We start from the raw sequence: 26,122 nt of genomic DNA on the forward strand, positions 1-26,122 counted from the left end.
AGCAGAAACAGCAAAGGAGAACAGAGATGATAGGTTTTTGGCACTGGGTCACAGTGCTGATGCAGCCTGTTTTGTGACAACAAAATGGTGCATTTCCAGCTGTATTGTGTTATCAGGGAGGAAATGCTGGGCTGGAGCGAGTATAAAGAAATCTAAGGGTGGCCACTGGGGAAAGACTTCCTTGCAGATGGCAAATTCATGGCCTTAAGCAGTGGTCACCTGGCCTGTCTCAGCTGCAGCCAAGCAGACAATGAGTTACCCATGGCCAGAACACCCCCCTTGTTCACACTGTTCATTCCCCACCAGAAACCATCCCACAGCACCCTCTCCCAAGACACTGATGTAAGGACGTACCCGCACTCTGCTCAGAAGAGACACCAGTTAACTTCAAACTCCACGGAAGCCCTAGATGACAGCCACCACTCATGCTGTGTAGGAGAAAGGCGCTGCTCAGCTCACATCCCCCGGCAGCACCGGCTGCTGTGCTACAAGGAGATAAGGAGGATGTAAAGGATGCTAGAGACCTGTGCTCAGGAAGGGAGCCCACCTCTCTCTTCCCAACACACTACATTCAAATCTCTAACGAGCTCTTTGCCCAAAGAACCTGTACCTCTATAGAGGAAGGAGTTTATACACATCTCCTATAACGAGAACAGGGGACGGAAGAGTGATGCTTGCCTGCAATGGCAGTTCTGTTGCAGAGCTAGAAATAGATCCTCAGCTTTCCCAGAGACACACATGAAACTTCCTACAACACACTAAATCCAGGTTAAACGTGCAGATGAGCATCAATAAGAGAATCTCCCTCCCCATCACATTCCCTTCCCAAAACTACAGCTGATCAGGTCACACCATTTGAGAAGCACTTGGAGACCAAGCGTTTCTAAAAGCAAGGGAAGAAACGCAGCCCTGCTCACGTCACAAGTGACAAACCTTTGCAAAGCGATTCGCTTCCCTCCCCTCCTACTCACTCGGGTTTCAGAAAACATTTTGTTCATGAGCAGCTCCGTAAGGAGGTTATATAAGAAGTGGTGTGTACCACGAGGCTGGCTAGTTTTAGCCCAGCTACTTAGATCATAGCTGGGTTTTATTTTCTAGCTAGCTGGCAGGCTCATGTCCAGTGATGACTCTGCTGGCAGAGCATGCTCCCGGCCATCTCACTTCCCAGCTGGAAGAGGCAATACCACAGCACTCCACTGTTTTTGTCTACTCAGTTATGAGCTCTGGTATGGTATCTGTCCAATTCCAGCTCCCAGACAGGAAGGAAAGTGGGCAGTGCTTGAAGATTCTTACTTTTTCACAGATCACGGTTATGTTTAACATGTTCCATACTCATAGCAGCCAAAAAGCCATTTGCAGCGGCGCTGGGCTCCCCAGGGGCCAATCTGGGCACAAAGAACCGTTGCTAAAAGTTGAGTGAGGTCATAGGTCTGGCAAATGTAATGGCAACAAATTAAACTACTTTTTTAAGAACTTGGCTTGAAGCTGCCTCCGAGATCCAAAACAAAATCCTTAACTCTTTGCAGCCTCCCCGTGCACTCACCGCAAGCAGCTTTCAAGGTAGGGTGTATCCTCACACGGCATAGAAGTCATGTCAGCCCAAGGACAAACAACGTGCCTCTCCTTGCTTGGCTGTGCCACTGCTCCCTGGGTTAACAGCTTCACAAATCAGCTGCTGCAGATGTTCAAGTCAAGACAAAAGATCATGAGTGTAGAAATAGAAGTGGATTTAATTCACTCCGGAGGCTACTCTGTCCTTAGCACTCAAAAACCATGGTGCTTAGTGGACAGAGTTAAGCATAGAGCCTAGGGACAAGACAGGCAATAGGATTTGGGCTCCTCAGATGTTTTTTGAGGTTACTGCTCAATGTTTAAATAGGATTATAATTTAAATGTCTTCTTTCCAACACCTTGCTTGCCTCTCAAGCAGTAGACACCCTTTAGAAGTGCTGGTGCATTTTAAGACCTGATATTGTACTCCAGGTAGGAGGTTGTAAAGAGGAGAAATGAAGAGAGCAAGTTGCCGAGATTTGAGCCAAGGAAATGACTGGAGAGGACTGTTGCAAGAAATTCCCTTTAGGTTACCTTTCCTGCCACTTAAATCATATAGAGGTTGTTACATGGGAAGGGGTGAATTGTTTTGTTTGTGCTGCAGCTTTTGCTTTACCTATTAAACTGTCTTCATCTCAACCCATGGGTTTTCTCACTTTTACCCGCTTGTCTCCCCCATCCCACCAGGGGTGCTGAGTGAGCGGCTGTGTGGGGCTAAACCACAACACCCTACATCCCACTGGCTTGTGCTTCAGCACCTGAGTGTCTCATCTGATTTAGAAGCACAATTGAATCTTTCAAATGGATTCAGTCAGAACATCTCAAAAGAAACATTATCTATATTGAATGTGCCCAAGTGATTTGTACGGCCATTCTCCCTAAAATACTATATATAAACTGCTTCTGTGGTCTCCAAGACATTAGAAACTATACATTTAAAGGAAGCAAACACTAGTATTAAAGCTTCAAAACTGATGAAGGCTGCTACAGCTTACATTTTCTTCTCCTCTTCATGCCCCCAGCCCAAAGACCAGTCCACAACATTGAGGATCAAACTGGTAAATTAGGCTCCTGCAACTCATTTTTGCAATCGCCACAGCAGCGGCAGATCAGGGCAGGAGCAGCCTTCTCCTAGCAGCAATTTGGCTGCATGTACCTTTGAGTCCCCTCCTCCCCACCCATCCACATCACTACATAAGCTCATTTCAATGAAAATGATGTCAGTCTCTCAGCTGAAAGCCACTGAAAGCTTATAGCAAGAGCACAGAAGAACATCACTGAATTGATTCCATTAGTGTAATCTAAGAGAAAATAATGATTTAGCAGACTCGGAGCGTGGAAACAGAAAACAAACAATCTGTGGCAGAGCAGAGAGAAACTCAGATTTATAATCAACCCAATAAGCATGGAAATGAGAAAGCTCTCAGCCTCCCACAAATGAAAGAGTGAAATATTGTGATAATGCCAACAAGGGGTTCTTAGAGATGTAGAAAGTACCAGGAGGGAAGGCGACCAGAAGCTTCCTGGTGATGGCAGGAGAATGCAAACTGCTTCATCCAGACGGGATGATGAGTATTAACACTATCATGAGATGGTACCAGCAGACACAGCCTGCAACAGAAACAGGTGCACAAAAACCCAAACCAGAAACAAACACATGGCCGGGCTTTAAGATCTGCTAAGCCCCATGTGAAATAAGGATGGCAGCCAGTCTTCAGGCAAGTATCCAGAAAGCCCACAGCACATCTGGAGAGCGGGGCCTTGGAAGCCACGAAGTGCTGGCAGACAGTTGTGACACAAAGGACCACCAAGGGTAGGGCTTGCGGCAGCCTCCCTGTTTGAAGAGGTCAGACAGACAGTAGTGAGGAGGGTTTCATTAACCCTGAGGTGCTCAAGTTCCCACTGCTTATTTCTCCACAAATGTGGGTAATAGTTTATTGCAAGAAAGGAGACCTCCAGTGTGTGCTGACAGAAGAGGTACTGGAGAACAGCATCGCCCAGAAGTCCAAATTCTTGTGCAGCTACATATTGAACACCTGCTAAAGCCCTGAAAAAGCCAGAGGGAGTGATGAGGGGAGCAGGGTGAGAGCATAGGTGTGAGTGAAAACATCTGCAAACGTCTGCAAAACATCAACTGTGAAAACATCTGCAAAATGACCAAAAATTAAAGGCAGTCCAGTGCGAGAAAAGGGAAGTTCCACAATGGAGCAAATGTTCTGCTATTTGGTTGTCTCCTCTCGCCCTCTCCCCTGCCCTTAATTTAAGCAGCAGACAAAGACAAAGCAAAATCTGCTTGAAATCCACCCTGCATCTGACCCACCAGGGCCTCTTTTCCAGCCTCAAGCAATTGTTTTTCACACACTGCACAAGGGAGCAGGTTAAATCCCATCACTGGATTTAATTGCCTCTGCACAAATACCATCCAGGGGCTGAACTGCTCCTTGTCAGATATTGCAGGCATCTCCTGGGACTCAGGTGAGACAGACCCTCACCTGCTCACTATGTTCTGAGAACAGAGAACTCCCACTGCCCAAAATAGCCTGGGAGCTCTCTGCTTGTCGCCTATGGCCAGCACACACCTCAGCAACCAGCTTAGCACAGCCCGTGCCAGACATCTGGCAACTCCAAGATGCTTAAACATGTCAAAACTACCTCAGCAGCACCAAAGGCAGGAGACATGCAACCTTCCTAGTTAGTACTCAGACCACACGCTGGCTGCTGCATCTCTGGAAAACACAGGAGATGACAATTGTTATCCACACTTATGAATAAAATATTTTTATTTTAGTAAAGTAACAAAGCTTATTTACAGATACAATCACTGTACATTCCAATTGAAAAATAGATTGCGCTCGAAGTCGTTAAAGCAAGTCACACACAGTCTGTCAGGAACACAAACAACCTCAAACCTCCCGACGCCTTCAGCTCCTGTCTTCTCTCAGGAAATCAGCTCGTTTTGTTCTGAATGATTTTCTGCTGATTCTCAAGACATTCCTTCAGCTTGTCTTCAGTGAGCGTCAGCCTCTGCTCCAGGATGGAAACAGTCTGCAAAACAACACGAAAGCTGCTGTTGACCTGCTCACAAAGACAAGCTACATACTGTACTCTCAGTGCATAGTAAAATGCCAAATTCACACTCCTGAAATACCTCAAAATACTCCTGTAACTCCAGTATCAGCATTTTAGCAGGGCAGAGCCCCACACAACTTGAGAGGAGCAACAGAGGCTGGTGGGCATGCAGCTCTCCAGCACACACCACCAAGCACCCATTGCAGCACTCGGTGCTTTCAAACCAAGCTCTACGTTTGCTCTCATGAGCAGGTTCATGAACCACCAGACACTCGAGAGCTACCAGACACACTTCTGCTAACGAGAGACAGAGGTTTTCAACAGCTGTGCCCAGTTTCAGCTTTGATTTTTCCTCTCTGCTTCCAACTTTTTCCTCCCTTCCCTGAATGCCATCCGTTTGCTGCAATTAAAACATTCAAAACTTGCTGGACAAGCACAATGAAAAGCAAGAAAACCCTCCCGGCCCAGCATAAGGCAGTGCAGCAGGCGGTGGAGGGGAACTGAAACCCAAAGTGGCAATATCCACCTCAACATAGTGCTGAAATATTTCTGTGTAATCCAGTTACCCCACAAAGGACTGTCATATCTTTCTCCCCGCTGAAGTCATCATGCACAGGATGTGCAGGAAGAACATTTTAACCACGTGGCAATAAAAGCTTCTGCTGAAAACCTTTTATTGATCACTCTGAGACAAGGGACCTGCTTATGCAGAACCGCTTTCAGCTTCCAAAGACACAAGAAAGCCTGATAATAGGCAGTGATGATTTAATGCATTATTATCCATAAACTTATCAGCAACAATCAATAGCTTCACATTTTGAGCATTTTTACTGCATAAATAACATCCTCTCTTAAAAACAAAGGATGTTCAGAACCTTGGACTTTAATAAAGTAATTCAAATAAACTTGGACAACTGCTTGTTTGTATAGAAGTTATACATAGAAAGCCTTTTAATAGCACATTTCGTAAGCACATCTCTAAGTGCCTGAAAAAAGAAAGCAGGTCTCATTATCCCCATTTTACAGCTGGGGAAACGAAAGCACAAAGAGAGGAAATAGCTTGGCTAAGGCCACTTGAGACTAGGAAAAGTCTCCTGTAAAATGATTTGGGGAGTGAGATGAAGGGGGGGGAGGAAGAGAGAACAGATGTAGTAAAAACAACACAAAGCACCATGGCAAAGCCATCTCGCAAGACTGCATATCAACAACCCAGACAGGGCTGTGCATCATAGCATTTACCATAATCCACCCTTTGTTTTCCTCCCCAAATATAGTTCAAAGCTTATTCCTACCACATACGTACCACTGACCTGTGACAAGGCAGAATGGCTAACTCCTGCTGCCTAATGCATTGCTGCAGCTATAGAAAGCTTCACCTGAAAGAAAACCCTTGCATGGCTTAAATATTCCCATGGGCTACAGCACTGGCTTAATTAAAGTTTTTTCCTCTATTGCCACCCCTTTGAGGCACAAGAACTGCAGCACACAGAGAACCAGAAGAAAAGTGGTGGAGCCAGGAAGTAACATCCCAGGTGCCCCAAAGCCAGCAGGATTCCTCCCGTCTATTCAAAGCCAAGAGGATTTCATCCTTTCCATACCCAGCAATACTATTGCTTGGTGGCTGTCCTACAGAGGTCAGGAGTAAAGCTGCCCAGGGCAGAACACAGAAGGCTGCATGTCTACCAGGGGTTTACAGCAAAGATCTTATCCTGCAAGCAACCAGACAGAGAATGAGAAGCAGTAGGGATCCTGGCTTCTTCATTTAAAAAAAGAACTAGTAACTCAAGACTCAGTTAAAAAGGGGTGGGAGTGAAACATTCCATCAGATATCCTTTAGAAAGATAATCAACTGAATTAATGTCCTGGTCACACTGCCCTGCTAGAAGCAAAGCTCCAGATTACTTGTGGTTCCTATATCCCATGATTTACTGCCATAACAATCCTGTCGATATGAGTTAAGAGCTGTTACATGCAGCACCATGAGACTAAACGCAAGTAACGCAGATCTCAGAAAGTGATGGATTTGTGAAAAAGCTGTAAGGAAAATGTTTATTGGAATGGAAATTGCATGTAAGTATAAGCAAAAAACTTGTAGTGAGTATTTTTTGGAAACTAAAAGTGGAAAAGTAGCAGTCAGAAATGAAATCCAGGAAGTCCAAAGTGGGAACCGATGACTACAGCCCATTCAGACTTGAATATATGATGCCCAAGATACACAGGGCATCTGACATCCTAGGAAGGTAAGGGAAAGCACAAATACTGCCCAGCTGCTATTAGTGCCATACTGTAACTTAAAAGACAAGCTTCTTTATTAGCAGCTGACAGTTTTACAGTATTTCCATGTTGCTACTTATAAAGCAAGTCCTTGTGGGTAGGCAAATTAAACTGCACCCATTCAACTCCTGCATGGTTTTGCTTTTCAGAAGATAACAAACCAACAATTGCACCAAGGAGGAAAATACTGTTAGCCAGATCCAGTGAGGATTCACTGGAGCCAGGTTCGTGCTCGAGCCGTTTCTCTGCAGCAGGACTTGGGCTTCCTGTTGTGTCAGGAGCACAGTACGTGTCTCCATTACGCACGAGGGAGCAAATGCTGGATAATTTATTAAAGCCCTGGCTCAAACTGGCAGAAGGGTAAGAGCTTAGGCTTAAACAAGAAGAAAGATCAACCTTTTTTTTATTAAGGAGTATTTCTGACATTACAGTAACACTGAGCATTACTATGGACACCAGAACACAATATGCAGTTTTTCCACAAAGAAAACTTACACAAATCACTTCTACCAACTCTTCCTGCAACATTTGTCTTCATTCATCTTTGCAGACTTAGCCTAGAAAAACACTGCTCTTCTCTTTGGAAACATTATCAAGAAACGATGTAGAAAACAAGTTGCTTCCTATTTACTTTTTAAGTTTTGGGGAATTTTCAGCTCCATCCTCCCCCAGGACATCTGAACTGAAGTAGCCAGTACTCACACTTGCTTACATGATGAGAAGTCCCTTACCCTATTCCTCCATGTTATTTTGACTCCCTCAAACCAAATAATAATAAAAACCAAATAATAATGACTTGTGATGCTGTTTCAAGATGCTTTCACCAGTATCTTTCCTTAGACCCTGTTACACATTTCCCTGTAGCAGAGAAAGTTTAAGCACCACTAGCTCCAGGGCCAAGGTTTTTGCAGCAGCCCTGGAGGAGCAGTCAGTCCTGCCTCTTTTGAGAGCTACAGATAAGGGGAACCAGGTGCTAACCGAATGCCAACTGAAACCAGTTCTACCATTGCTAAAGAAAACCTGAAGAGCAGAGGCCAGAACAAGCAAGCAGAGGCCATCAGCAACCATCTGGAGCAGTGGTGGGAGTCTCTGCCAGGAGAGAGATCTCCACCTGGAGAGATGGCTGCTCATTATTCAACTCCAGCAGTACTTGACCTGGCTTTGGAGCAAAGCAGGAGTGCTTTGGATGGCTGCTCTGCAAGCAGCAAGGTGCAGCTCCTGCCCTGCCAGCAGCACATGGGTTTTTCGGTATGCCACTCACACTGGTTTGACTGAGTTAGCACACAGAATAGCATGGGGGACATAACACTGCTCCAGTGGATCACCAGTAATTGTGGGACCCAAAAAATCCCCACATATTGATACAACAGTTACTCAGATAAGGTTAACAACAGCTTGGCTGATCCTACAAGGAATACAATCCTACACACTGACTGCAGATGCGCTCCAAAGTATTACACTTGCATTTCTATTTCTGTCATCATTTCATAACAGAAAATCCCTCTCTCCATTGATCGCGGAGGTAGAAGTAGTTCCCAGCTTCACTTCAATAAAAAGATTCTTAAAAGTTTGCTCTGCCAGTTTTTCTAAGCATATGCTTAGAAAGATTTTTGCAGAGCACTACAATATCAAATAGCCCAAGAAAAAAACCCATCACTTCTACCTCTCCAGATTTTTCTTTTCTGTTTGACCTGTTAATTTACAAAGGCAGCAATTTCTGTTCAATTTATTAGAAAATGCAGAAGTTCATAAGTTTCTCTGCACTCAGCTTCCCAACTTCACTGTGCTGGTACAAGGAGAGACTAAGGGATGCCTTTTAAGAGGTGCAATGAAGCAGCCCATAGACCTGCAGAATGATACTTGTGGAGTCTGACCTGGAGTTGAAGCTTAAGAGCTCTGCCCTCTGTAACGAGCAAGGCCAACACTGGTTTGTTTTCAAAGAGCTAGATGCCCTGCTGTAACTTCTTACGTTTTTCCCCAAAAATGACTATTTCAGAGCCAATTTTAGTCCCAAACATGGCCAAATAGTACAGCAAGTAAACTGCGTCATAAAAATGCTACCTAAGCATCTAGTGGTCCCTCTTTGGCAAGTACTAATGAGTGAGTTCAGAGGTACCTATATACCTCTGGGGCACAAATCAGTGACACCTGGACCACAGACTGCTGCACAGCATTGAGGAGGCCTGTTGGCACCATACTGGAAAGTAAAAACAGTCTTTCAAGAAAGGAGTACAGCTGCCAACCTTCAAATGCACTAGTTAAAGCGAGTAATATCAATAAGAGGCCCCAGTTATTGTATGCTGATCACTAAAATGGTACCTCCAACACCCACTAAATATGTGGAGACAAGAATTATCAAATATCCAGGTAAATTAAGCTTGGGAGCCTGTTCTCTAAACTAACATGAGTGTAATAAACTACCACAGGAAGGGTTTGCACCAGGGAAGCGCTACCTACCTTTTTCAGAAAAAAAAATTAACTTAATTAACTCCTTCTACCAATAGTTTAAATACCAAACTTCAGCTGCAAAATTGAAAGGCTCATGGGAGAACTTGTGCAGCAAAAGTCACTTTGAGGTTCAAGTATGAACCTGTCTGGTAAGAAGCAGCTTTGCCTCCTATCATACAAGTTTTGCCCTGACTCGCCCCTTCAATCTCAGCAGCTGCATCCACTGGCACCCAAAGCAGCCCCCTGCTATCACTAAGCTTAAAGAAAGCCAGGCTGCCCTCTGCATGTGCAAGTTATACAACACAGTTTTGAGATGGGACCCAAACCAGCTGCACGCTCTGACGCATTTCCAGCAAAAGCTGGCAGTTTAGACTAATCAAGGAAGTCAGCCTCATATCTGAGAGTACAAGTAGGTATGAAACCTCCACAGTTATCAACACTTCATGTAGCAAATGAATGTATGCAAGGCTCTGCATGCTCTGACTAGCTATACTCTAGTGGTCAAAGCCTTAATCTCAGAGATCAAATGCATAATTTAGGTGGGTTTTGGTTTTGTTTTGTGGTTGGGGTTTTTGTGTTTTGTTGGTTTTTTTTTTCTTTAAACTCTGAAATTATTTCTAAAAGAACTGAGAGCTCCTCATCTGCTCAGACTAAAACAGGATCTGCTCCCCAGAGACATCTGAAATAAGTTCTGTAGCTCCTCACCAGCTCAGCTGCTTTGAATGCAGACTTTAAGGTAAATTCTCAAAGCCTATCTGCATAGAGTATTTCACACCAGCCTACGGCAAGTGTATTGATTATTTCAGAATGAAGAAAGCTCATGCAGTGCTTTAGTCTTCCCCTCAATCTCTCTTTAATGCAACTTCACGAGTTTTCCTGGGTTTACTTCATAACATGCTTCAAATTCCACAGACTTCCATATTTGCTACTACAAGTATGGCTAGACAGGAATGTATCAGTCAGTGCTGCTGCAGCACTCTCGGTTAGAAAGTCCCACAAGCCTTTTCAACAGTTTTGCACATTCACCCAATGTCACTGCTGGGCCATATGGATTAGGAATACATGGCAATGCCTGCAGAAGTGCAAATGCCAGCACTAACCTGGCTTTATTGGGATCCTTACCCAGAGCTCAAGACCTGCTCAAGAAGCCGCGAGGCTAAACAACCTCTTTGTCAGTTCCCTCACAAGAGATCCTAGCCCCACCAGCTCCCTCCAGCCAACAGTCAGACATGTGCTACTCAACACTTGAAAAGTAAAGCATTTCTTATATTTAGCAGACTAAGGCACTACAAGAAGGAGGTGGGTTGCTGTAAAATTCAAACCCAGTATTCCTCAGCTAACCCCTCCTCGTTATTACTGTGAGGGTGGTGAGACATTGGAACAGGTTGCCCAGAGGAGTTGTGGGTGCCCACTCCCTGGAAGTGTTCAAGGCCAGGTTGGATGAGGCCTTGGTGTACTGCATGAGCCTACTCATGCCCTAGACACAGTACAGCAACAACACAAGTGATCACTTGCAGTGCTCATTGTGTTTTTTACAGGTAGGAAAACCATACAAGAGTACCTGAAAATACTAGTATCAGACCAAGCAGCATGGTCAGTACCAGTATCATAGTGACCCAAAGGGACTCTAAAGGACAGAAAAGGATGTTGTTTGTATTAAATCAATCCTAACCACAAAGAAGATGAGCCACAGGCTCTGCCAGTTTCTTCCGCACAGTGTGGGGACACAAGGCACACAAGCCATCTCTAACTGAGCCTTTCCATTTACAGCCCTCTTAGTAAAAGCGTTTCATCACACACTGCTGCTGCTTCAGTCTTGACAGCTGATCAGCCAAAGCTAAACTGATGGCACCCGCATCAGATCCTGCAAGTTTCTGGAAGGGAATGGCTGCAAGCTTCGGCACAGGTACTGGCAGCTTCCCTGGTACACAGCTCCTAAACCTCTGGGGCTGGACCAACACAGACTTCAAGCTTCACCACACAATATGAAAACACAGCAAGTTATGATGAGCTACAACAAAATACCCAAGCATATACCATGTGAGCAACTGCACAATATAGTGGTTAGAACCCCAAATGACTAGAGGTCTCCCTGAACCACAAAGACTTCCCATCTCCTTCCCCTGCTGCCCAATCAGCCTCTGAAAGGATGCAAATCCTCAGCTAAATTAACCCAGCTGCTGGTACCGAATGGCTGAATAACAATTGATATTAATTGCCAAGGTCTGCTTGTGAAAACAAATTGTGGGAGGTGTTTAGTATTCCTCCCTATTGAAGGATAATGGAAGGTGAGGGTCCTGTGGGCCTCCAGGGTGACATCAGCACTTTTAAGAAGCCAAGAACACTTTAGAGAGTGTCCTTCTAATGCAGCAATAACCCTAGGAGTGCATTTAATTTAGGCAGTCTTAGACAGAAGAACAAGGTGTTTGCATTGAGACTTGAGAGATTTTGTAACAAGTATATTATATATCATTTCAGAAAAACAAAGAAGCTCTGATGATATACAGAGGACTGGCAACAACCAGGATACTTCATTTGTTATGAGTGAGAGATCAAAGCTACTGCATCTCCAACAGATGATTTTAACTCATGAGGAGTAGCCTCTTTGTCCCTTAAAATTAAGATTTAAACCCCAAGCTCATTTGGTATTTCACATATTTTTCAGATGGAAACTTTTTTTATTAGTGTTTTGGTTTTCGAACCATTTCTTTCAGAATAAAAACTGCTGCAATTTTTCTCCTGTGTGTTGGGTCCACCTGTAGCCAGTGGGTGTTGGAGTCTTGAGAGCGACACAGAAACCAAGACACCTGCACAAGAGGCAGCAGCACTTATAACACTCCCTCCCCCCATTTGCTTCTTGACTTGTAACTACTTGAAGTCATAAAAGCATTTGTTTTACTAAACCAGTTACTTAATCTACATTCAATACCTCTCAGAACAGAGCGGCCACACTCATTCCCCACCAATATAGACTTTGGAGACCATGTCTCAAAGGAGTAACAGATTTCACTTTACTCGTTTTCTTTATAAGCATTGCACACACAAACATCCTCAGTTTTAATTAAAAAGCAACTCATTTGTGTCCAAGTCCTTTTTTTATGCTAAAGAATTTAATTTAAAAAAAATTCTTATCTTCCCTCCCTCTGCAATCTTTTGTGGACTGAAATAATCCTTTAATCTCACATGAGCTAGATTGTCCTTCAGTTCAGGCTTGGATTATTTTACAGATTTGTCAAGTCGTCTCCATTTCACTGTGTTGTTTTCTCTCAGCTTCAATGGAAGATTACTTTGCGGAAGTATATAAAGCTGTTTCCTGTGGGTGGATTATCTTAGCTATTTATGAATTTTTATGTTAACCTGATTTTGAACTCTTTTGTTTGGAGCAGACATCTTCCTTCCCACATAAAACCAGCAGCTTTTGCCTCAGTGCCCACTGCCCACCAGTGCTGCAGATTAACAAAGTGAACATGTAGCTGCAGGTGTCTAGTGGGGGCAAGAGTATATACAGACTCTTTGAAGATGACCCTTGCAAATGCAAGTTTTCCACTGCAGCCAAGATGGTTACTCTCAGATGGTCTTTCAGAAGTGCAGTTCAGCTGCAAGTGCAGAAAATGCGTCTGAACCAAGCAAACTCAATATCTGCTCCACTTCTGCTTCGGCCAAAACACATTTTTCTGTTCCAGAAAGTTATCCAAGAGAGAAAAATCACCTTTCCTCCCCCCCTGCTTTAAGCTTTAATACTCAGCCCACCTCTTCACATAGGCACAGAGATGCTGAGATCCAGCCTTTGATAAAAAAAACCAAACACCAAAAAAAACCCCAACATTTTGCATTTTCCTCCTTTTCACATTTCTGAAATGCCAGTAAAGAGCAGGAATTTTAAACATTGGGACACTGACAAGATACTAAGCTGCAGGAAAGGGAGAAGCAAGCATCTATAACACACATTTTTTACTCATCTTCCTCGTTCCTGTGCTTGATTTAAATTGCCTATTTTCCTACAAAGGGGCACCAGGGTACCTTCAAGTTATCCAAACTACTGGAAACAACCTGCTTATATCTGGGTCTCAGCCTCACTCTACCCTTCCAGGCAGCAGAACCGTCAAGCATGTGCTACCCTGCTGAAAAATGCAGTCAAACATTAACTTCTCTATCTGCATGTGAAGTATGGCCAAACACAAACCACATTTAGAAAAAAATATGAAGCCCCTGTCAGGCCACATTAGAGCACTTGGTTACAAGTAAAACAAAAGATGCACCGAGAGAGTTCTGGTAGGAGGAAGAGAGGAAGGTTGCATTGAATCACAAACCAGTTTAAAGAAAGATGCCAAAATCTTAAGGAATAAAATCACAGCACAAAGTCAGCAACATACAAATGAAGCTCTCTAAATCTGAGGGGGTCACATGTGTTCACTGTAGCAGTTACTGCTAGACGTGGTATACAAGAGCTACCGGTTTCTTCTGATCCAGCTTTCTCTAATAAGAACTGAAGTGCTTAACTGAAGGAGCAAGCCTGCTCAAGTGTATCCTGCTGCGCAGGGCATGATGCCTCCACAGCTTCAGTGCTTCTACTTGCAATTGGTGTCTGGCAGGAAGAGACCTCTTAATGGAATAAAAACAATCCTGCTGTCTCTAAGTACATGACACCTCACTTCATCTGGAAATCTATTGTCAATCTATTGTCATTGTACTGAAGGAAGGTACTGATAATTGGTGAGCAGCAGACAATGCAGTTCAAGTGTACAGCTCAGAACAAAGCTCTGCACTGGCAAGAGATGACAGCCTTCAGCTGATGTCTTACTAGTACCTCTTTCAGCAGGAATTGAAAGTATTTGCTCTGCTTCTCACTTTTACGTGACACCAGGCTTAGCATGATAAACCTTGAAATGATAGCTATGGAAAAAAAAATAGGAAAACAAATTAAACTTATATTTTCCTAATTTCCAAAAGTAGTTTATCTTAAGTTTCCCCCACTGGTACATGACATCGTGTTAAGTGTTGGAAACTACAGCACCACCAAAAAGCACAGGAATTCTAGGTTCCACATCAGAAGTATTCCCAAACTCCCACAGAGCTAACAAATTATAAATTCCTGAAAAAACATGGATGGCTATATCAATAGAGGGTTTCCAGAAATACCATGGGACGCTCTCCTTTCCCTTCAAGTGAATGGCCCTGCTTATGACATTAGTGTTCTCTTTAAACAACCAATACTCAGGAATTGCAAAGCAATGATTTATAAGAGGACCAGGAGTGTCCTCAGCCCTTCTCCAAGAAAAAAGTACTGACACTTGTTATGTGTTATTTATGAAATATTTTTGTTCCATTTTGAAGCTGTATTGTTGTCTTTCCATAGAAATCAGCAGGCCCAGAAAACACACAACATTGGTTTGAGTCTGCCACACGCAGGGAGCAGTGTCCTATTGTGCTTTGGCAGAAATGGCTCGGAAAGAAAACCAACCCAACACCACCAGCCACTGCTTGCATTTCACTTGGATCTCCGTGTGCCATGGCTCCTTCCCAGTCAACGTTTAATTGCATGAAAGAGGGGTGACAGTGGCTCTGTTGGAGCAGCATTCCCTTCTCTGTTAGAGAACATCAGCATTGGAAAAAACAAACCATAGAATCATAGAATGATTTGGGTTGGAAAGAACCTTAAGATCATCCAGTTCCAACCCCCCCCGCCATGGGCAGGGACACCTCACACTAGACCATGTCACCCAAGGTTCTGTCCAACCTGGCCTTGAACACTGACAGGGATGGAGCATTTGCCACTTCTTTGTGCAACCCGTTCCAGTGTCCCACCACCCTCCAGAGTTACCTTCCACGTCTGCATTGCTACCTGCCTGCATCCCTCCTCCTTACTCTAGGAATGAGGACTTCTTCCAAGCTCATTTGCTTAAGTTTGTTTGGTGTTGGTTTGTTTCACTGCTAAATATCAAAACCTTGGCATGAAAATGAAGAATTATGAAACCATTTCAACAGTGTGTCAGGAACATCAATTTGTACAGATGCATTTAAATGGCGTTAATACAAAATACAAAGATTAGAACCAATGAGAAATAAAGTACTTCAAGGACAGCAAAAAAGTGGCAGAAAAGCTCCGAAAAAAAGGTAAAAGGTTGCTGAATGCAGAGTTACTCGAGGCAGCTTTTTGGTTTTTTACTATTTCAGGCCTATTTCCAATTTTATCCTATAACCTACTAATTTATTCCTCCCCCACTGATCTCAATTTCTGCTACGTTTAAAACAACATTTGGAATTTTCTAAGGTTACACAATATCTTCGAGAGAGATGTTTGCATTGCTGATACCTAGTTTAAATCCCACACATACTGTTTACTGCAATATTTGCCTCCTCTAAACACCTATGAAGTTGAAAAGGAGCCATTACACATCCATCATCAGAAGTGTGGATCTGATTTATGTAATGAAAGATAACAATCACATTCCAAACTTACTCGGGAGATGTAAAAACAGTAATAAAATATTTTGTGTACACACAGGGTTGCATTTTACTCACAAGCACGAGGGCCCAATGTCACACAAAAGATTCCCCCCACCCACTCTCCAGTGTTCAGCCTTTTAGAGATCAGAGGAAAAATCCTCTCTTGCATTTTTGCCAAATGAACTTAAATATCTTTTGGTTTTCACCCTACTCTATTTTAGGCTGCCTGTAGTCCTGGAATGTTTTTTATTCCCTAAAGCAGCTCTACTTCAATCCCCTGATAGGCCCTTCAACCATCATCTTATACCCTTGACAAGTACTTCTCCTCCAGAGCAAAGAGCTAACTTGGACTAATAATCAGTATGTTCGATACCAAGTGTTCAAGACCTGCTGCTTCTTCCTCAGAAACACCCTCCAAACTCACAGAAAAACCCTCCCGCGCAGATTTTTCCATCCTATGACAATGGTCTCAACTACAGGAGATCACCAATGTTTACTATCCCATGCTTTCTCCTTGCCTCTCACATATCCCAAAATTACACAATGAACTTCAGCTCCAGACAATAGTCAGAAATGGTATTTCTTCACAGGAGCAATGAGCAGCTATTTAAACAAAAAACAGCTCTATCCCCAAATTCATATTAAGTAAACACATACTGTGATGATCACCATTAAGGGCTGGTGCTGTTCAAGCACTGCTTAGTGACTCTGAGGAAGAGCTGTGTGTTAATGCTTTAGCAAGGGATTAGCTGTTTGCTGGCTGTGGGTGAAAAGCATGTTTCAGAGATGAGACACAGAAGGGCCCAGACTTGTTGATGGGAGGAGAACACTGCAGAAATTGGATTGTGTAGGTGAATGTTGGGTGGGGGAAAAGGAGTAGGATCTGAACAGAGTTTGCCTATAGACTGCAGTATAATGGGGGAGGGAAGAGAGACAGATTATACACCAAAACAGAGACCTACTGCCAACCACTCCTTTAGGCATTACCTTAGACGAACCATGGCTAATAGCACAGGGAACCAGAGCTGGCTCGGGGAGTGCTCTGCAATACTGCAGCATAAAGGAGTTAAGGGAAGAGCCGGGCCTAAGCTGGAACTCAGGAAGATGCGAAGGAATTGACAAGAGATAAGCTGACGAGCAGATGACGACAGATTTATCAAAAAGCTACTAAAGAGCAGAGGTTTTAAACTAGCCACACTTTTATTCTATGAAACTATTGCAAAATATTCCAAGTTCTTCCAGCCAGAGGTACCTTTTTCACTATAAAATAAAAGAGCAAACCATACCTGAGTCAGAACATCCAGCTGTCCCATAATATGCTCCAAGGTATTTGCAAGACTGGTCTCTTCCTCCTGCTGCTCATGGTTCCTACCAGAATCCTGAGTTTTTGTTTTCTTAAGATGAATACCACAATCCATTTCTGATTGCTAGAAAAACAAACAGACATAATCTGCTATTGCGATGCAAACAACTGAAGAAGGATTTCTGTTTCGTGGCAAGGAAACAGTAAAGCACAGTTTATGCTGAGACAGTCCATGCTATTAAAAATGGGCAAAGGAGAAAAGGAATTGTTCTTGCCACAGCTGGAAAAGGAAAAGCTGCTGCAGACTTGTCTGCCTTCCCCAGGTGGAAGGAGTTTTTTGTTGTTTTCTGTTTTGTTGGGGATTTTTCTGTGTGTGTGTGTTTGTTTTTAAACCTTCATCAGGAAAGGCAAACCTTAGATAACAACCCTGAAGCAATCCTGCAAGGTTCAAGCTTTATATGTACGTGCAAAGTGCTTTGGCATACTCGTGAGGTACACAGGCATAGACTGCACAAAAAAACTAAGACTTACTGGAGCCACATAGAATCATAGAATGGTTTGGGTTGGAAAGGACCTTAAGATCATCTAGTTCCAACCCCCCTGCCACGGGCAGGGACACCTCAAACTAAACCATGTCACCCAAGACTCCATCTAGCCTGGCCTTGAACACTGCCAGGGATGGAGCATTCACAGCTTCCTTGGGCAACCTGTTCCAGTGCCTCACCACCCTCACAGTAAAGAAAGCATGGAAGCACTATATCCAAATTATAAGAATTAAGTAAGCTACCCTGAGAGGAGCACAATTATTTCACTCCAACAGTAAAGTAAAAGCCTCTCTCCATGTTCGGTAGTTGTAAGAAGGCAGGGATGCTGTACCGCAGGTCACCAGAAGCAAACTGTTCCAATATGAATTAAAACAGGCAGTTTTGATTTAGTAATTTTAATTTTGTTTGTATCTTGAACTGGTTTTCCCTCCTCAATGAGGTTAAGAACAAGTTTACTTTGAAGTTTCAATTTTGACTGGTTTAGTTATGCAAGCTTGAATATTTCATTCAGAATAAATTAAGTTTTAAAAGCGCAAACAGATCTCTACTAGAGAACTCATTCTTCTTTCCTTTTCTTTCAAAATGGCATCTTTCTTCTAGAACAAACACTATTTGCATTATTTATCTGCATTGCCATCAGTAGAAGTAGTGCAGAGAAGTTTATCTAACGAGGCAGCCAACTGATTAAGCAATTGGAGACTTAAGTTTCTCAATTTACACTAACACACAAGATTTGAAGCTAAAGCCAAGATCACAGCGCTCAAAACTCCATGGCCCGACACCTGGTGCAGCTCCATCCCATGCACTTGTTACTCACACATATGACTAAAGGCTGCAAATCAACAAGCAGCACAGAATTCTGACAGATTGGAAGATGGTCTCTAAAAGTTCTCCGACATGTACTTTTCCTAAGAAGTCAAGAGTTGCTTCCATCTCTTCTCTCACACACACTACACAAAAGCATTTCTCATCAGTGCTGTTTCGATTTACCTGCTCATCTCTGTATTTGATGCCAGGTGTGTGCAGATGTGCAATTAAGCTGCAAAAAGACCTTAGGCTAGCTCATGTAACTTTCAACCCCAAATGTTTAGTGCATTATGAAGATACACATATGCGTATACACACATACATACATAAATATATATATATATATATAAAAAAATATGTATTAAAACACTTTTGCTGCTGGGAGTCACAGATTTAGGACACAGAAAGGCTCCCAAGGCTGAGGTCCAGCCCAACAGTTGGGCAAAATAAGCAATAAGCAGTGCAAAGGGAAATGTGACTACATAGGGAAACTGGAGACTGGGCGAGGAAGGGGAAAAGAGGGCACAGCAACAGTAGGCTTTGATGGGAGAATGCCTTGCTGCTGACTGCTAACTGCTAGTAAGGGCTGACCATCCTTCCAGCCCCTGTCAAGCAAACTACCCTCATACAGCCAAGCATCACAAGACCAGTTTTGCATAAGAAGCAGGAAAGGAAAGGTTCAAAGGATACGTGTAACAACTGTTCCACAGGGATTACTGCGCTACACCGCAGGCTTGGGATGCAGCTGGGTATCAGGTGGTGCCAGCCACACCAGCCTCTGCTAATTTGCTTCCTCCCACTTGCCTGGATAATTTGGATTATCCACAGGCCATAGGCCAACACAGCCCACACTCCGGGTCACGTTGCACAGCCTTGGCATGGGAGCCACACTCAAACTACTTCTGGGCTGCAGGTAGCCCAAGAGCCACATGTTGCTGCCTGATACCTTGATTTAATCAATTAAAATATGTTCTTGCAGAGATGAGATAAAGCCAGCCTTACAAAGCTGCTACTTGCTGTTCAAATTTAAAAGTAAAAAACAACAACAAAAAAAGTCCCCCACAAAACACTGTTTTTCAATGGGTAATCAGCACTGAAAAGCATGTTTTCTTGTTATTTTAAGGCTAACTATCCTATTTTGATGTAACTTTAGGTCAGTCAATCATGGCACAGCAGAAATTTAAGTGAGCTAACACTGCATACAACCTGCACTTAAAAACCCCAAATGATGATGAGCTATCCACTTCAAAACCCATTAGAACAAGCTGATTCACAGAAGCAAAAAAATGACTGTACTAACATATTTTCTCCCTCTATCTTTATAGCATATGTCAGACAGCTTTTCATAAAAAGCTGCTGGGTTGAACTCAAGAGTTGATATTCTCTTTGCTACAGTCCACAAAGTTTAAGAGCCTGGCATATTTGCAAGGGCAAAACTGCAGAGATGTTCCCACAGCCGATGCTTTATGGATCAGGTGGTCCTTCATCATGTCAAGTTGAAGCCAGGGGCAGCAGCAGCCGCTTGTCACAGATGCTAAATTCTGCTGATCAGCTCACAGGCTATGTACCACCCCCATGAAAAGCCAACCACCTCCTCAAAGCCCAAGCGGGCTCCTGAAGGCACTCTGCATGGTGGCAACACCCCCAAGAACAGAAGTATATCTACATTTAAAATAGAAGCATGACAGTATGGCATAATGTCCCATTTCAAACACCACAGCTGCTGGAATGCTGATGATGGGCTCCTTACAGCCCATCATCATCAAGAAGATAACCTGTTGCTAGAGCCTTCAGGAGTGAAGTTCTGTCTAAACTAGGGACACATCCAGCCAGCAAATAAAAACTCTGCCAATGTATCATGGAGCGTAACTTCCAAAAGGGAGGCTTTTAATTGACCACAGTCTTTGAATGCTCAGTTCTAGTAACAATTCTAGAAACAAGCACATCCTACCTGACCTACCCTGGCACTGCAGGTGCAAAAAACAAGTATCCAACACCCACACCTACAGACAGCACTTTGAACTGCTGCCCACAAACAGGCAGGCAGAGAAACTGAAGTCAGTTTGCTCTATAGCTTCTTACTCATCCCACCCGCTCTGATGGCATCAAGCTGCAATCTGAAGTATGGGACCCCTCCAAGTAAGCTTCTCAAAGAGTGGCCCTACATACAGCATCCAACAAGATACTGGATTAAGGGTTAAGCTTGGATTTGCCCAACATAGGCAGGTCCAGCACGAGGTGGAGGTCACCAAGAATGCTGCAAACTCTCAGCTAGACACACATGAAAACACTGCAAGCTGTAAATGCAGCCCACGAGGTACAGAACAGCAGGACAACAGCAAAAGATTGGCTGACAGTCAGCCTGGCCCAGGTGGATATACACACTGCTGCACTTCCCTTTTCAGAGGTTAAAGCAGAGCGTTTGCATCAATCTGGATCAAATTCACTAGACTGGTTTCAACTCACTTTTTCTGAAGAGGCTGAGGAGCCCAAGTAGGTATATTTGTATGGACGCTACCCAAAGCACGTCCCTCTGCTACCAGCTAACAGAAGCTCTGTGAACAAAGGGGAACGGTGATTTCATGGCATCAAGGAGAAAAACACTTGTGGGGTTTTTCAATTCTTTCAGGTTTTTCACGCCCAAATCTCCATGTTTTAGCCAAGGAAAGCTTTGCCTGCTGAAAAACATAGCCACGGCTTCACAGGGCAGATGTTGGAGCATTTTACAAGTATCCTAAATTGGAACAGATACCCAGAATTTTGTATGACATTAATTTGAGGAAGGGGCCAAACATTTTGATGAGCTCAAACACATTCTTCATTAAAAAATTGGAAAGAGACTCAGAGGAACAGGTTGTCTGCCACAAGCACCCACCTAGACTTCTGTCATAGTTCAAATACAGCAGTGACACCGGTTGAAGCTGCATTACAAAGGCAACAAGGCTGCCTCTACTGAGCAATTAGCAGAACTTCCAGACGTGACAGTGGTAAGCATCATTGTGGGGTTATTCAGGGAAAGCTTTGCCCTTTGCATTTTAACAAATGAGGGAAGTGTTTGGAAACTTTCCCTTAACAGCCAGACTACAACTTGTACTTACCTTAATGGGCAGGCAGCACATTTGAAAGGAAACGTGCACACAAGTGAGGAAAACTGAACTGCCCTAATACTAAACCCTCATATTTTGTAAGAGAGGATTAAATCATCCCCTGCTACTGTCCACAAGAATGAGCAAGAAAACTCTCATGGACGAAACTACAGCCACCCTTCTCCTAATAGCAATCTGTACCATGTGGTGAGCCAGCACTAGTCATTTAAATTCTAACAGATTTTTTATAACATTGCAAACAACATAGAAATATGCCCTGGCACTGTGACAGTCTCAGCACTGATGAGCATCACCTTTACAGAGACACCTGTGCTCTCATCTGACTCACCTGCAAGGTGAAGTGCTGCTGAATCCTGAGGACAGGCACCAGAAACAATGACACTGCTGCAGAGGTTTCATTTATTTTAGTCAGAGTTCAAGTGTGCAATTTACTCAGCACAACCAAACCAATGTATTTGCCATTAAATATCTTATTACAACATCTGCGTATTAAGCTCTAGAGGTATGGCAAGAAGCAGCTGAACATTAAAGGAAGAATAGATGAGCCGTTTCAGAATACAATACAGCTCTCAGTGACAAAGGGAAAACAGAAGTGATTTATTTATAGCAACCACTTAAAGACAGCACAGTGCAACTACTTGGGGGAAGGGGAAAATTAATCATCCTTCATTCCAGAGGTCTCTTACTGAGCCTCTTATGAAAATTGTTCTGGCTAAACAACATTCTGGCCAGCTATTATAGCACTGATAGCAGGGTGGGGGGCAAGTATTAGCTACACAACATGTGTACATCCGTAGTAAAACTGCAAGGGACAACTGAAAATGCCATTTTGCTTTCTAAATGGTGATATTTAGAAGATATATTGACAGGATAAGCACCTACCTGAATTTTACACCTACGAATAAAAAGTGGTATTATTTGAGGTGTACCTCAAATAAGTATGTTCTTATAATTAAATCCAGAGGAAATATTTATTTTCCCTCCTTTTCACCTCTCTCCATTGGAAGGGAGCAACTGAGTGATGCAAAGGGAATAGGTGCAGCTCTACCTTTAAGTCCCTTTAAAATCAATTTCCACAGTGCATCTACTATTTTGAAGGGTTTTGTTTCTTTAAAGAGAATAAGATGTTATTCAGAATTTTCAAGTACCTAGAAAGATGCAGTCCCTTTAAGCAACACATACCTCCAATGTATTCAATTCAATATAGACATCCGATGTATTAAAACTCGTTAAGTGCAATTAAATTCACTATTTTAGCTGAAAAAAATTCCCCATGAAACAACAGAGGAGTAGAAAACTCCCAAAGGCGGTGCACAGTGTTTATTCAGATCTCAATTCTACTAATCGAGAGAGAAATACCATTAAAAGTCTTCTATTTTGAGGAGTCATTTTCACCACAGGTAAAGTGATATTTTAAATGTGTTCTCAGAGAGCAACAGTGACATCCAGTGGAAGCGTATCAGCTTCAAGGTACAGCTCCACAGGAAGGTCAGCTGGAGTACACCATGCTAGATTGGAGGACTTGCTAAAAAACTGAGAGATAACCTCATTTCTCCCTGCTACATACAAAATACCATTGACTAAACACAGCTCTCCATGCATAAGCACATTTCTCGAGCCTGGAAAAGCAAACCCTCTTTAAGGCAGAACCGAAATTTCTGGAGCAATCACATTCTTCAAGACTTGCATTACTCCACATTTACTGTTCAGACCAGCATAGGGTAACAACTAGAAATAGGATACAAGTTAAATTAACCTTGTGAAACAATTTATAGGACTATTCATCCCTCCTCACTTCTTATTTCAGGACTCAAGTTGCAATAATGGAAGGTGATTCGGGAGGGAGGGAGGAGAAAAAGAGAAGGTACATGAAAAGAATGTTAATCACCTTTTATTTCTGCTTCACACCAGGAGTTGGGTTAGATGTGCAAGAGGCCAGAAATTAGACAGAACGCTTCTCCCTGTTGCTGTTACTAAAAATACCAAGTTAAAATATTAAAACTTAGCACCTACACAGTAATGGCCATGTTTTGCTACAGGCAAATAAATATTAAATCTGTGATAACCTTAAGTAATATAGTTAATAGATACACCTCAAACTCCTTTAAATCCCAAGGCACTCTTGTGCCAAAGCCTAAGTGAACCACTGGCAGAGGCAGGCGGATGGAGTAAGGTTTGTGTATTTTAAGTGAAGTAGTATCATACCATTCAGCAATGCAAGCTGCCAGGAAGAAAAGAGACAAGGCTAACAGCTAATGGCCAGCTACAATACTCAAACATGCATGAAAAGAACCTGTCCATACACAGAAGGCTGCGCTTGGACTGAATACTAGCATCCTACCTCTGCAAGTGTCACTGGCAGTCTCCTGCCAAGAGCAGGTCCTCATCCTGTTCCTGCCTGCCAGAAGGGAAAAGCTGTTCCCATCCTGTGTGGCCTTGCTCTTTGGTTCACTGTCTGTTTGTCCACTTAACTTACCTCTATTCTTTGTGTCACTTTTAAACCAAGACAGACATTAGTATCGTGGTTTTCAAGGTACCTTCAAGTAACAAGCATCTATGCATGCTGCTAAACGCGCCCAAGCTACGTGCTGCCCATGCTTTTCAGTTGGCTTATACTGAGCACCACTATATACACCATGGCATCAACTGCTTGTTTGCCAGCTGAGATCAGGCTCATGGGGTTTTGTGCTATGTGATCTTTGTTTTACACAGAAAGAAGAAAGAAATTAGATCCCTGCACTGATTTCCAAAGAGGAGTGTAGCTGGCACTGGGAGGGATAGAAGTCCCAGTTCCTCATAAGCTCTGGCAATGTAGATTACCACAACTTGAATTCAGAAAGGAACATAAGTCTAAAAAAGCTAAGGTTTCCAAATTACTAGTAATTAATGCAATACTACATTAATTTGGTCTTACTAAGGGAAAATGATAAAATATAGGAAGTAATCTTCAATAGTCAGCTCCTTTCCAATTTGAATTACACTTTAAACAGTTAAAAAGCCCTCTACAAACATCCAAGAAGAATGGGAAAGTTCTGCATTTATCACATTTCCCAAAGCACAAGCAGCTTTTCTATGATAAGTGAAAATGGGAACTAGTACTGCCAGATATTGAAAGCCCAGTGAAAGAGTGCATGGAGAGGTAAGACTTCATAACTACCAGCTGTTGAAAAAAAATACCACAGGTCTGTATTCCTTGACAAGGAAAAGCTGAGTGTGGCCTTCAGCGTGTTAGATTTGTCTTTTCTTACTTTGCTTAGACATTTTACCTCCTTTAACCAATTCTCCCTTCCCATCAGCCTTAGTGTTGTCTTGGGAGATATGAAGAAGTCTTCCAGGATTTAGTATGGAATAATTAGGCTTTGTTGTACAGGTGATGTTCAACTGGCTATCTTAAAACTGCTCCTGGAGCAGAACAGCACCAAAAATCTCAAAGGAACAGTTTTGGTGGAAACAAGCCACTATAGGAACAAAAAGGTAAATATGAGAACCATAGGTAAGAAATTTCACCAAGAACTGAACTATTGTTCCCTGGCCCTATTTAAGATTGTTCTTGGGAAAAGCTCCCAAGAGAAAGCAGCCAAACACTGGAACAAAGTGTTTATCCTCAGCCTTGGGTTAGCCATCTACAGGTTCTTTGACACCAACTGTCTCTAAGGCAAGAAGCAAAACACACAGTGATCTCTTGAAGTGGGAACAACAGCTTCCAGCTCATTTTCTTCATCAGAATCATTTGCCTCTTTCTAATGAAATAGGCATGTAACATACATTTCATGTACATATTTGTGTGTATTACTGTCGTGGTTTGAGCCCAGCCGGTAACTCAGAACCACACAGCCGCTCGCTCACTCCCCCCCCCCCTTCTTCCTCCCCCCGCTCCCGGAGGGATGGGGAGGAGAATGGGAAGAATGTAACTCCCACGGGTTGAGATAAGAGCAGTCCCGCAACTAAGGTATAACACAAAACCACTACTGCTACCACCAATGATAATAACGATTAGTGAAATAACAAGGGGAGAGGATACAATTGCTCACCACCCGCCGACCGATACCCAGCCCGACCCGAGCAGTGATCTGGGCCTTCCGGGTAACTCCCCCCGGTTTATATACTGGGCATGACGTGCTGTGGTATGGAATACCCCTTTGGCTAGTTTGGGTCAGGTGTCCTGTCTCTGCTTCCTCCCGGCTTCCCCTCCTCCCTGGCAAAGCATGAGACTGAGAAAGTCCTTGGTTGGAATAAACATTACTTAGCAACAACTAAAAACATCGGTGTTATCAGCGTTGTTCCCAGGCTGAAAGTTAAAAAACACAGCACTGCACCAGCTACTAAGCAGGAGAAAAATGACTGCTATAGCTGAACCCAGGACAATTACTTATAGAATCACAGAATAGTTAGCATTGGAAAGAGGACCTTAAGATCATCTAGTTCCAACCCCCCTGCCATGGGCAGGGACACCTCACACTTGACCATGTAGCCCAAGGTTCTGTCCAACCTGGCCTTGAGCACTGCCAGGGATGGAGCATTCACCACTTCTTTGGGCAACCTGTGCTAGTGCCTCACCACCCTCACAGTAA

The 26,122-nt window shown here is 43.2% G+C and overlaps 1 protein-coding gene across 4 annotated transcripts in view; it reads right to left on the reverse strand.

Annotated features, from left to right (window-relative positions):
* Window positions 1-4,308: 4,308 nt before the first annotated feature.
* POC1A (POC1 centriolar protein A) overlaps window positions 4,309-26,122 on the reverse strand; it is a 61,714-nt gene continuing 39,900 nt past the window's right edge. For all 4 annotated transcript variants that reach the window (XM_030502342.1, XM_030502344.1, XM_030502345.1 and 1 more), the window contains 2 exons: window positions 17,076-17,216; window positions 4,309-4,596 (listed from right to left, as the gene is read on the reverse strand). In XM_030502342.1, the coding sequence (XP_030358202.1) occupies window positions 4,498-4,596; window positions 17,076-17,216 (240 nt within the window). In that variant the 3' untranslated portion in view covers window positions 4,309-4,497. The remainder of the gene's footprint in view (window positions 4,597-17,075; window positions 17,217-26,122) is intronic.

The sequence above is a fragment of the Strigops habroptila genome, chromosome 11, assembly GCF_004027225.2.
Source record: "Strigops habroptila isolate Jane chromosome 11, bStrHab1.2.pri, whole genome shotgun sequence".
Lineage (NCBI taxonomy): Eukaryota > Metazoa > Chordata > Aves > Psittaciformes > Psittacidae > Strigops > Strigops habroptila.